The 12788-nt window shown below is 38.7% G+C and overlaps 1 protein-coding gene across 1 annotated transcript in view; it reads right to left on the bottom strand.

Annotated features, from left to right (window-relative positions):
- Nucleotides 1-12788, bottom strand: part of zranb3 (zinc finger, RAN-binding domain containing 3) — a 183746-nt gene that overhangs the window by 152085 nt on the left and 18873 nt on the right. The window contains exons 3-5 of the mRNA XM_041781425.1: nt 10756-10774; nt 10303-10481; nt 3313-3544 (exon numbers count right to left, since the gene is read on the bottom strand). Of these exons, the coding sequence (XP_041637359.1) occupies nt 3313-3544; nt 10303-10481; nt 10756-10774 (430 nt within the window). The remainder of the gene's footprint in view (nt 1-3312; nt 3545-10302; nt 10482-10755; nt 10775-12788) is intronic.

Below are 12788 nucleotides of genomic sequence, written 5' to 3'. Positions count from 1 at the left end.
TCTCAGGACGGACCCAAGTTTCTGTCAGGGCTAGGACCTGAATGTTAGACAGTTTAGTGAGGGAATTGATGAATTCTGCTTTGTTAACTGCAGACTGGCAGTTCCAGAGGCCAACTGTGATAAAAGGTTGTGGAAAAGAGGCATTCTGCAAAGTGGATAGATGATGCAGGTTTCGTTTTCTGTAACTATTGTGCTTCTTTCTGTTCCCATATATGACTTGTATTTTTTGGTTGCACATGTTGCGTTAGACTGCTGGGGTGCGTTAGACTGTTATGAGGCAGTGCTGCCTGTCTGTGGCCTTGCTCAGTGGACTCGCACAGGTAGACTCGCTGGTCTTTACCCAATGTGGTCTTCACACAATTGGGCTTCCACAAGGGCTGGCGCTTACGCTGACGCTTCAGCGCAGTCTGTGTACTTATATAGAGAGATATGCCACAGATGTGCACAATTGAGTTGATTGTGCACAGCCGCTAACCGCCCCAGCTGGCAAATTTAGATTCAAACTCTCTTAAAGCTTGGGCTACAGTGAAACTCCGCCCCGGCAGTTTACACTTTTAGCAATCAATAGAGGGAGCCACACGCGTCAACTGCCTCACCTATTGTTGCAGAGAGAGTGAAACTAACACGTTCAGCCTAAGCAAAACTGCCAACAACCTACTTCCAACTGAAACAACCAAAAGCAGATTCCTCTTACCAAGTAGCTTCTCCCTTCCTATCTCAAAGATCAGAGCTTGTTCTGCTGGCAAATTTAGATTCAAACTCTCTTAAAGCTTGGGCTACAGTGAAACTCCGCCCCAGCAGTTTACACTTTTAGCAATCAATAGAGGGAGCCACACGCGTCAACTGCCTCACCTATTGTTGCAGAGAGAGTGAAACTAACACGTTCAGCCTAAGCAAAACTGCCAACAACCTACTTCCAACTGAAACAACCAAAAGCAGATTCCTCTTACCAAGTAGCTTCTCCCTTCCTATCTCAAAGATCAGAGCTTGTTCTGATCTGATAAATATTGAACAAGATTGCCCTCCATATTCCTATATTTTGCCGCAATCATTTTACCCCAAGCCTTCCAGGGCTGGTTGCCGAGAAGCATCCCCACAGCATGATGCTGCCACCACTCTTCCATAGAGCTTGACTGGTGAGGAACCCGGAAAACAGTTGTTGTATGCAGAGTCTCTACGAGCAGCTGCTGAAGCTTGTAACTGCTTCAGAGTAGTCATAGGTGTCTTGGTGGCATCTCTCACTAGTTTCCTTCTTGCACGATGGCCTCCAAGGATTTTCAGTACCTTGGAAATGTTTTTGTATCCATCCCGTGCCTTCAATTTTCAATAACATTTTCTCTAAATTGCCTGGTGTGTTCTTTTGTCTTCATGGTGTTATGGTAGCCAGGAATACTGGTTAACCAGTACCCCTGACTTACATCTTTCATTACACCTTTTATTTGAGTTGCTTGGAGTGTTTCTTTGTCTTCATGGTGTAACGGGAGCCTGACTTAAACTTTTCAGTTGCCTTTTCTCTGAGTTGATTGAAGTGTTCTCTTGTCTTCATGGTGTAATGGTATCCAGAAGTTCTGGTTAACCAGTATCCCTGACTTACTCTTTTCAGTTGCCTTTTATCCAAGTTGCTTGGAGTGTTCTTTTGTCTTTGTGATGTAACGGTAGCCATGAATACTGACTTACCAGTATCCCTGACTTACACTTTTCATTTACCTTTTCTCTGAATTGGTTGGAGTGTTCTTTTGTTTTCATGGTGTAATGGTAGCCAGGAATACTGGTTAACCAGTACCCCTGACTTATACATTTCATTACACCTTTTATTTGAGTTGCTTGGAGTGTTTCTTTGTCTTCATGGTGTAACGGGAGCCTGACTTAAACTTTTCAGTTGCCTTTTCTCTGAGTTGATTGAAGTGTTCTCTTGTCTTCATGGTGTAATGGTATCCAGGAATTCTGGTCAACCAGTAGCCCTGACTTAAACTTCTTCGAAACCTTTCCTCTGAGTTGCCTGGATTGTTCTTTTGTCCTCGTGTTGTAATGCTAGCCGTGAGCACTGGTTAACCAGTTTCCCTGACTTATACCTTTCATTAAACCTTTTCTCTGAGTTGCTTGGAGTGTTATTTTGTCTTCATGGTGTAATGGTATCCAGGAGTTCTATTTAACCAGTTTCTTTTCATTGACATTTTCTCTGAGTTGGTTGGAGTGTACCTTTGCCTTCATAGTGTAATGGTAGCCAGGAATACTGGTTGAACAGTACCCTTGACTTCTTTTATTTACCTTTTCTCTGAGTTGCTTGGAGTGTTCTTTTGTCTTTGTGATGTAATGGTAGCCAGGAATGATGACTTACCAGTATCCATGACTTACACTTTTCAATTACCTTTTCTCTGAGTTGCCTGGAGTGTTCATTTGTCTTCATAGTGTAATGGTAGCCAGGAATACTGGTCAACCAGTAGCCCTGACTTAAACTTCTTTGAAACCTTTTCTTTGAGTTGACTGAAGTGTTCTTTTGTCTTTGCGGTGTAATGGTAGCCAGGAATATCACCTTTTCTCCATACTGTCACTTCTTTTAACATCTATGGAGAAAAAAAAAGCCTGTCTTTCTGTAACAGACATTGATTATATCAAGATCCTGACTTTTCTTATTAAAATAAACACCCAAGCTATTTCGCCTCAAAAGATTTCAACTTCTTACATGGTTAGCCAAGGATAATGCTAATTTTCCTGTTATAACATGTTGGTTTCAGTAGTTTTCGCAAGCCAGTGACTTATACTCTCATTGTTTTGGTTATAAATGTTTTTTTTTTCCCAAGACAAAGAGTTAATTCCATTTTTCCTCTCTAATTTTACAGATGAATTTCATCTCCTCATATCCAAATTACAACATCATCTCTCATCTTGAGATAACAATGCATGTTTTCCTTCAGTGATGAGTTAGTTCTTCTAAGAATCTTTTAATGAATAACTTAGTGCTTTAACAATTTTAAAGGATTAATTTATCTGATTATCTTGAGATAACAAGGCTTGCTTTCATAAAATACCACAATTATTTCCTTGTTATCCAGAAAAACATAGCTGCACCCCTTTGATAGAAAAGACAGTAATATGGCATGCTTCCATCACCCACATAATAAGTCTATTTCTATGTTCTGTTTTTCTGCAGTCAAGCTAAATAAGTCTTGAGAAAACAACCACAAATGACCTCTTTGCGTGCATTGTTATGATCTTCACACTGTTCTTCAGACTTTCTAAACTTTTCTTCCTCAAATGTAATAAGAAAATAAAGAAAGACGTTTATAAGGATTGAAAATATATTTATATTACCTCTTCAGGCCGACCAAGAGCAGGGGTACCAGTGAGCAGGATGGCCCTCTTTGCGCTCTGAATGACCGGAACCAGAAGTTTGGTCCGTGCTGCGCTCCTGGATTTGAGGTAGTGTGACTCATCCACCACGACCACAGCGAACTTCTGCCTGCTCAGAGCCTCCACCAGGGGGCGCGCATCTGTGGTGAGCAGCCCATAACCCAGTACTGTCACCTTACTGCTGCTGATGCCCCTGGAAGGACAAAGACAAACACGTACACGGAGTAAAACTTCAGAAATATAGTAGCATTTCACATTTAAAGCTCCTGTGAGGAATTTCTATCTCATTATGAAACATCCTGAGATTCATGTTGATGTCCCTTTATGACCTTCAAAAGCCATCAAGAGCATAACTGACATGACTATTTTTGTACAGTAGACTTCAATGTCTGAAACAGCTGGAGGGGATAGGTCTCAGACGAAATGATTCACATCACAATACGAAATAAATATGATAATATGATGATATGATAGTATATTAGGGGTAAAAATTGCTCAACACTTTTGTCAGTAAGAATGTTATAGCAAAATTATGGCGGGGCATTACACAGACTCAGTAGACCATGTACAACTTTCTGACTTTAAAAAATACACCTATCTCTAATGTCAAGGATAGGAAATGTTACTTATATGTCACGTTGGGCTTTTGTGGTTAATTTATTATCATCTATTATTGGAAAATACACTTACTTTCCAGTCTTGATTGCAAAGTGGCGGAATTTGATCTTTTTATTTGTACTTATACAGCGTAAGTCAAAGTCAATTAGCTAAAACAACAAAAATCATTCTCAGGGGTTTTTTTTTTCAACACAAAAACCCAGTGAAAGAGCCTTCCACAGTCATAGTTTAATGATGACATCAATGCATGTGTGCTTGATCAGCAAAACAGGGGCTTTCCAACCTCTTTTCACCACTGTTTATGATCATTTATGCCACTTTAAATTCACTTTTGAACCCCATTTTCATACTTTATCAAGCCAATGTTTGCAACTGTTATTCCACTTTATACTCTTTTAGCCACTTTTTAACAGCTTTTCACCATTTTTCACCCATTTTAGCAAACTTTTCGCATTTCTTGTTTGACTTACCCAATCTTTGCCTCTTTTTCACCCATGTTTTCACTTTCACCAATTTTTGCCCATTTTGACCACTTCTTTTGGCCACTTTTTTCCATTTTTGCCACTTTTAACCCATTTTTTGCCCCTTTTTACCATTCTTTGCCACTTTTCCCCCATTTAAGCTACGCTTTGCCATTAAATACCACTTGCTTCCCATTTTGTCCCATTTTTGCCACTTCGATCCCATATTTGCTCTTTTTCACATTTTTTTGCCACTTTTCACCCATTTAAGCTACCTTTTGCCATTAAATACCCCCTTTCTTGCCCATTTTTGCCACGTCTTTTTGCCAATTTTTTTGAATATTGCCATTTTTATCCCATTTTTTGCCCCTTTTCACCATTCTTTGCCACTTTTCGTCCAATTAAGCTACCTTTTGCCATTAAATACCACTTGTTTCCTATTTTTTGCCCATTTTTGCCACTCTTGACTGCTATTTGTCCATTTTAGCCACATTTTACTCATTTTTTTTGCTTTGTTTTTGCCACTTTTGGATCGATTTTTGCCACCTGCAACAATTTTTTTTCACACTAGGGCTGTCACGATATCAGATTTTCACTTCATAATTATCATGAGCAAAAAATGTCCTGATAACGATATTATCATGATTTAAAAAATAATTCAATAATAATGTGACAATTGATCATATTTATCTTTAACTTTATATATGTTGTGTTCTCTCTTTTGGCAGATGAATTACACTCAAAATACCTGTCTAAGGAGGTACTGCAGCTCCTGAGGAGGAAGGGGGAGGGGTTGTTGGGGTGCTACAGGAGGGAGACGAAGCAGGGCAGAAGAAAACGGGTGGATGTAGAAAACAAACTATGTTCAAGTGGCACTGGATCATTTACATGATATTATCATATGCACATTTTTAACACAATATTGAAATTTTATTTTTTAGTACCACGATTATCATCAATATTGGCATATCGCGACAGCCCTACTTCACTCCCATTTTAGCTACCTTTTGACCCTTTTCCCCTTTTCCTACTTTTTCTCCACATTTTCACCCCTTTTCACCCATTTTTGCTCCTTTTTGACCATTTTAGCCAACTTTAACTTACTTTTATTGCTACTTCAAGCCATTTTTGCCACATTTCACTACTCAGATTGTGCCTCTTGCAAAGGTATTTTTCAACAATCCGGCTCTTTGGTTGAGCAGGGTTGAGTAACACTGGTTTAAGTCAAGAGAAAAGCTATGCAAGGTCTCTTACAGGACATTTAAAGTTCATGTGAAACCTGTGTCACGGTGGGTTCTCGTGGGTTAAGGTTGAGCTACCTGATGACAGATATGGAATCTAGCCAATCCACTTTGCGATGATAGCTGCGAAGGCAAGCACAAATCAAACCAAATTGATTGAGGAAAGTGGGTGTGGTCTATCACATTTGCTCATAACTAAAAATGTCTTAGCTCAATTTTAATGAACTGCATTGGAGACCTTCTGGGCTGTCTCTTAAACATGCACAGGAAATTCTACTCCAATCTGATGAATGGAAGACGAATGGTTCAACTTTGAGTACTGTTATTGAAATGCTTCAGGCTTTATGATGATGACAAGAGTGCTTGATTGCTCTTGCTTTTAAACTTTGGGAATTCTGAAACCAGTTCGTTGTTGTTTTAAGGGCGTGAACGGCTTGCAGCTATGATATTTAGTTGGGTTGATTTCTTTAAACTCTTGAAACACAACATGTTTTTATAAGAAATGGACAGATACAGAAGGAAGAAGGCATTGCCTCCCTTATCTTCAAAGTGTGGCTGTAGCTGCAGTACTTACCTTTAAACTGACAAATGTGTGTCAGCAGCTCAAAGTAAAAACAAACCAAACATCTGTTTAAATGCACCACTGTTTATTGACTCTGCAACTAAGCCCTCAAGGTAAAGTAAACCAGACTATTTAAAAAGGGTGTGTGGATTTGATAAATGTTAGAGCACACAAAGGAAGACTCTGCCATGCACAAAGCAGGGCTGCAGGTTTTTTTTCCCCCTACATCTCTTCTTCTCTAGCTCTTAAGAAATCCATTCCGGGGCTGTACTGCAATTTCTGTATTTTCCGAGAAAGTCCTCACACAAACACGGGGATAAACAAACAAACACAGCAGCGACATTCAGCCGCGTGAAACTCAATAAGAATCTCAGAGAAAATCAAAAACATTTCCAGCATCTGGCAGCCTCTAATTCTTCACCTCGGCAGCTCTACCGCACACGCACCCTGAGCTGAAATAAACCTCAGGTGCCGTTCATGTTCTACAAAAGAACGCGAGACAAAATGCTGAGAGGTGGTGCTGCATAATTTTTTCTTGCCTCCCCGTTCAGTCATTAACACATCCAGTTCAAGGACGCCTTTTCCCCCCGAAGGCTTTCACAACCTCTTTGCGCCTCATCTGAGATGTGAGGTGCAGAGGTTTTATTCCCCTCCAAGTCACAGAGAAAGTTTCCTTCATTCAAAAATAAAACTACAGGAAAGTTGAGCTGATTATAAGAAAGTATGCAACATTAGTCTGCAAACCTGGATCAATATAAACAGCTGTGAAAATGAGGCACATTTGTCTGTGACAGCGTTTTTCCACTCCCCGCGCGGAAAAAAAAATCTCAGCTCTTGTTCAATATTGCAGACGGTGCTTTGACATGATTTGTCTGTCAGCGCTGTCAAACATCGGGGCCCATGCCGGCTCCTGACACAGAGGGACAGTTTGAGATGAAATTGTCAGCAGCAGCCTCTCTGTCTATCACACCGCCTCACTCTCACTCTCCACAGAAAGTGCGCTCACATTATTTTCAATCTCTTTAGGTGCATTATCACCAATTGGTGGGAGATAGAGCAATAACAAGACACATGAGACTCAGGGCCGCATTCACAGAAGGAATGCAAAGCTTTGGCGCAACCGGTACCGTGTAAATGAGATGAAAATACCATGTCTAAAAAACCAGGCTACTATGGTAAAGTAGAAAAAAAAAAAAGGTTTTTGGACTGGAGACCAGAGTGGTACTCACTAGCCATCAGACAAGATGCTATGGTTGGCGGAATCCAAGAATTGCACGGTGGTGGCAGCATCATGCTGTGGTGACGCTTCTCATCCGGCCCTGGAAGGCTCGTACAGGTAGAGGGTAAAATGTTCAAAATTATAAATCATTATTATTAATAAAATCTTTTTTAAAATAATTATTGCCACATCTTTTTGTCATTTTTCACAATTTTTTGCCACTTTTGGGAACGATTTTACCACTTTTATCCCATTTTTGCTACTTTTTGGTAACTTTTCATCCATTTATTGACACTTCATGTCCATCATTGCCCATCTACGCCAGTTTTACGTCTTACTGCCAATTTTCGCCACTTTAACCCATTTTTGTCATATTTTTTACCACCTGTATTCCATTTCTCCCAGTCTTTTGCCAACTATACCGTTTTTTGCCCTTCTTACGCATTTAACAATTTTCCAATTTCTGCAACATCTTTTTGCAACTTTTGCATATTGTAGCCACCTTTTGTCATCTTAACCATTGTTGACATTTTTTGACTGCCTTTCACCCATTCTTTGCCTCTTTTTGCCAATTGTACCCATTATACCACTTTTTTGCTACTTTTTGTCCATTTTGGCCACTTCTTTTTGTCAGCTTAACCATTTTTTGGCCACTTTTTCTCTTTTTTTAACTCATATTTGCCACTTCTTTTTGCCACTTTGTTTACTTACAATTTTTTTTGAATACATTTTGCCACTTTTTACCCTGTTCTGCAACATTTTGCCATTCTAACTCATTTTTACCATTTCTTGTTTGACTTTGTATAATCTGTACACACGTTTGTATATCTATTTGTGTATGTATATGTGTATACAGGTGTACATATGAATATCTCCACCACACCCAATCTGTAATATATCAAACCTGTACATAACTGTTTGTAAATACTATTTATATTTTGTAAGTTGACGTTTTTATATTCCATATTTTGTATTTTTGTATTTATTAGTTCTTGAAAACTACTTTTATTTGTCCTCTGTTTCCATTGTGTTTCTGTTGCCAATGACCTGCTTTGTATAAGACACTTTTTTGCTGCTGTAAATTGGAATTTCCCATTGTTGGACTAATAAAGGAATATCTTATCTTATCTTTACCCAATCTTTGCCTCTTTTTCAACCATTTTTTCACTTTTACTAATTTTTGCCCATTTTGGCCTCTTCTTTTGGCAAGCTTACCCAATTTTTTGCCACTTTTTGACCAATTTTTGTTGCTTCTTTTTGACATTTTTTGGAACTTTGTCACCGCTTTGATCCTGATATTGTACTTTTTCACCCATTTTTCCACTTTATTCATTTACATTTTTTTTGCTACATGTTGCCACTATTTGCCCATTTCTGCAACATCTTTTTGCAACATTTTGCCTTTGTCAGCTGCATTTTGTCACTTTTCACCCTTTTTCACCCATTTTTTGTCTTTCACCCATTTTTTGCCCCCCCCCCCCTTTTTTTTACCAGTTCTTACCTTTTACCAATTTGTGTCACTTTTCTGTCCATTTATAGCACTTCTTTTTGTCAACTTACCCCATTTTTGACACTTTTCATTTATTTTTGCCCATATCTGCAACTTCAATTTTCCCCATTTCACCCATTTTTTACATATTTCTGTCTTCTTTTATGCCACTTTAATACTGTTTTTGCCCTTTCTCACCCGTTTTTTGACACTTTCTCCATTAACGATTTTTTTGCTACATGTTGCCACTATTTGTCCATTTCTGCAACATCTTTTTGCAACATTTTGCCTTTGTCAGCTGCATTTTGCCATTTTAACCAATTTTTTTACTATTTCTGTTTGTCTTTCACCCATTTTTTCACACTTTTGTTTTACCATTGTTTTTCCCTTTTACCAATTTGTGTCACTTTTCTGTCCATTTATAGCACTTCTTTTTGTCAACTTACCCCATTTTTGACACTTTTCATCTATTTTTGCCCATATCTGCAACTTCTTTTTTGCCCTTTTTCACCCATTTTCCCCCCATATTTGTCCTCTCTTTGTTGCCACTCTAATCCTATTTTTGCACCTTTTCACCCATTTTTGACACTTTTTTTCAACTTTGTTGCTTCATTTTGTCACTATTTGCCCATTTTTTCAACATCTTGTTACAACATTTTGCCTTTGTCAGCTGCATCTTGCCACTTTCAACCAATTTTTGCCACTTTTTGTCCATTTTTAGCACTTCTTTTGGTCAACTTACCCCATATTTGCCACTTTTCACCCATTATTTCATTTTTTTTTCCATTTTTGTCCCTATTGCTGCTTTTAACCCACTTATGTCATTTTTTAAAACTACTTTTTACCCATTTTTGTCTCTTTTCACAATTATTATATTCTTTTTAGAAAGTTGTCTCAGTTTCTTCTACTTTATGCATCCTGACGTTTGTGCACATTCTGGCCCAGCTATGAAATCTGGCATTACTTTCTTAATAGTTTGGTTCAGTGTGCCCATCCACATCATTTACTTTACAAATAAAAAGGTCATTCTATTTTAAAAAACCGGGTTACAGTTTGAAAAAGGCTTTAATTTTACAACAGCATAAATAAATGAAAACCCTTTTTTTATTGCTTTGATAAGAGCGGTTATTCTTCGGGTTAAATGTGTAAATATTGTAATCACAGTTTAACTTTACAAAGGACCATGATGATGCTGACCTCCAGCTTGGCTCATCCCTTTATCCCCCCTTGGTACTGAACCATGATCCCCACACCAGGCACAAACCAAACCGTCCGTATGTTATCAAACTAATAACAGATGCTAATGTTTTATAGCATGACTGGTGATTTGGAGGGACTGAGGTAGAAGTGGGATGACCTACATGGTGTCACTCTTGTTCTCCACCAGGTTGATGTCTCTGGGCTGCAGCTCAGGGATCCACCTCTCCAGCTCCTCTATCCAGGGATATTTCAGGGACGAGGGCACCACCACCAGGAGGGGCCACTCCTTCCTGAAGGCGTACGCCACGGCGATGGCCTGCACCGTCTTCCCAAGACCCATCTGGACAGACCAAATCAACACACGGGCAGAGGGGGAAGAAAAACAAGTCAATCGTGCGCGGAGTCTGCAGTAAATTGCATATGACGGCCGAGCTGATGTGAGGCCCAAGAGTAATAAGGTCTCAGAATGATTCTTGTGTCAAAACCGATTAGACACGTGGGAGTGCTGCATGGGGCTGACAAATTAATTTGGAAGGCATGCTGAGAACTCCCAGGTTCATTTTTTTTTTTTTTTTTGGAAATAGATTTCCTGAGCCAGCGTTGTGTGTGCTTACCTCATCAGCAATCATACATCTGTAAAACAAAAGAAGAGAGAGAAAACTTTATCAGATGAGTTTGGAGACTGGGAAATTGTTTTGCAGAGAACATCAGCAGGCAATAAAACCTGGTTGCTATAAAAAGACAGAATTTATAGTTTGCATATGAAGACAACAGCTCCTGCAGCGTAAGGTTTTATCAAGGGCAGCACAGCAGGATTCATAAGAGAGGCGTTTATTCAGTTTCCTCGGTCCAGACAGCCCCTGTTTGTCCAAGAGTTCATCCAAGAAAACCTCCTGTCACAACCCGACTCCTCAAACCTTTCTGGCCACAGAAAATAGACACACAAAGTCATCTCAGGCTCGGCTGCTCTTGGACATATCACAAACCTGTCACTTACGATTTATGTCTGCGCTAGAACTTCGTTTCAGTTCAAAAACTCTCCATGCTCTTCAATATAAATGCTGTTTCTAGATAGTATTTTTGTCATAGAGATGTGGAAGAGAGCAATGATTGTGCTTTCTAATTAACAGCAAGACAAATGCTTACATTTAAAGGGGGAAAGTGGGATGTTTGTAGCTCCTCTGCTCAGGGATTCTATCATTACCACAGCATCTTAGAGCCAAAAATACAGAGGATCCTTCAATTCTCAAAAAAATATATTTGGGGATTTAAAGGTCATATATTTACAAGAAAGTAAACTCAGACTTTTTGAGTTTATTGAGAGTGAAATTCACCTGAAAACACTCAAAATTTTCCACTTTATAAAGCTGAAAATTCACAAGGAAAAAAAAGATTTTTGTCGTTTTAAAAAATTGAACATTTAGGACCAAATCCCAGAGCTTTTGAGATGCATATTTGTGACTTTAGACACTTGAAATGTTCTTATTTATAAAGTCAAACTTTCCACCTTTAAACTGTAAACAATTCTAAACGTTATGTCTGGAGGAAACCAGGCAGCGCTAATCCCAACAGTGAAGCACGGTGGTGGCAGCATCAAGCTGTGGGGATGCTTCTCAGCAGCAGGGACATGGGGACTGGTCAGGGTTGAAGGAAATAGAATGGAATAAAAGACAGAAACATCCTCAATGAAAATTGTTCTACCAGTCTGAGGTGGGTCAGCCAGAGCCCTGACTTGGACCCTATTGAACATCTCTTTGCAAAGAAAGGCAGGAAATTCCCAAATCCTGGTGTGCAAAACTTCCTGGGTCTTATTCAAAAAGACTCGAGGCTGAATCTACTGCAAAAGATGCTTCAACTAAGTACTGAGTAATTGGTCTGAATACTTACATCAATGTGATATTTCAGTCTTCATGTTTTAATGTATTTGCAAAAATTTCTAAAATTCTGTTATCACTCTGTCATGATGGGGTACTGAGTGTAGATCAGTAGATCCCAACCTTTTTGCTTAGCCCCCCCCCACCACTACTTTCTAGAAAACTAAGCCCCCTAAGATCCACTTGAAAAATCAATTAAATAAATTACTTTTAATTGTTTTAATTCACAAACAAAATAATATGCCTACATACACTTGTTCTTGGGAAAAGAGCTATTTAGAAACTATCCATTATTCCAGGGCTACTCAAGAAAAAAAATAATTAAGAGAAACTTCTAATTTTTAAGAAAAAAACATGAAATTCTCAATCAAAAAAAAACATTTTTTCACTATTTTTTGCATAACTAATGTCAAAATTTAAGACTTTTCCAACAATGAAATTATATTTTTTTCTCTCAAAAAACTTTTTAAACTTGGAAATTCTGACTTTCTTTTCTTGTAAATATATAATTTTATAAGTTCAAAACTTTTTTTTTTTTTTTTGCAAAAAGTTTGATTTTTTGGATATTATGCAAAATACACTTTTTCAGGCTTCTCTATCAAATTTATGTGCTGCTGGCCTGTCCACAATCCCCCCAAGAATCAGAAAAATCCATTCTCTCCCCCCTCTCTTTCTCCACCTTTTAGAAAATGTGTGCTGAAACAAGCTGTTCTCACATTTTCCCCTCATGATGTCATGTGGAGAGTTAGCCCCGCCCCCAGGTTCAGTTTGCC

The sequence above is a fragment of the Cheilinus undulatus genome, linkage group 24 (assembly GCF_018320785.1).
Source record: "Cheilinus undulatus linkage group 24, ASM1832078v1, whole genome shotgun sequence".
Classification (NCBI taxonomy): Eukaryota; Metazoa; Chordata; class Actinopteri; order Labriformes; family Labridae; genus Cheilinus; species Cheilinus undulatus.
Note: the sequence above shows the minus strand (reverse complement) of the source record. Positions and strands in the feature narration are given on the sequence as shown.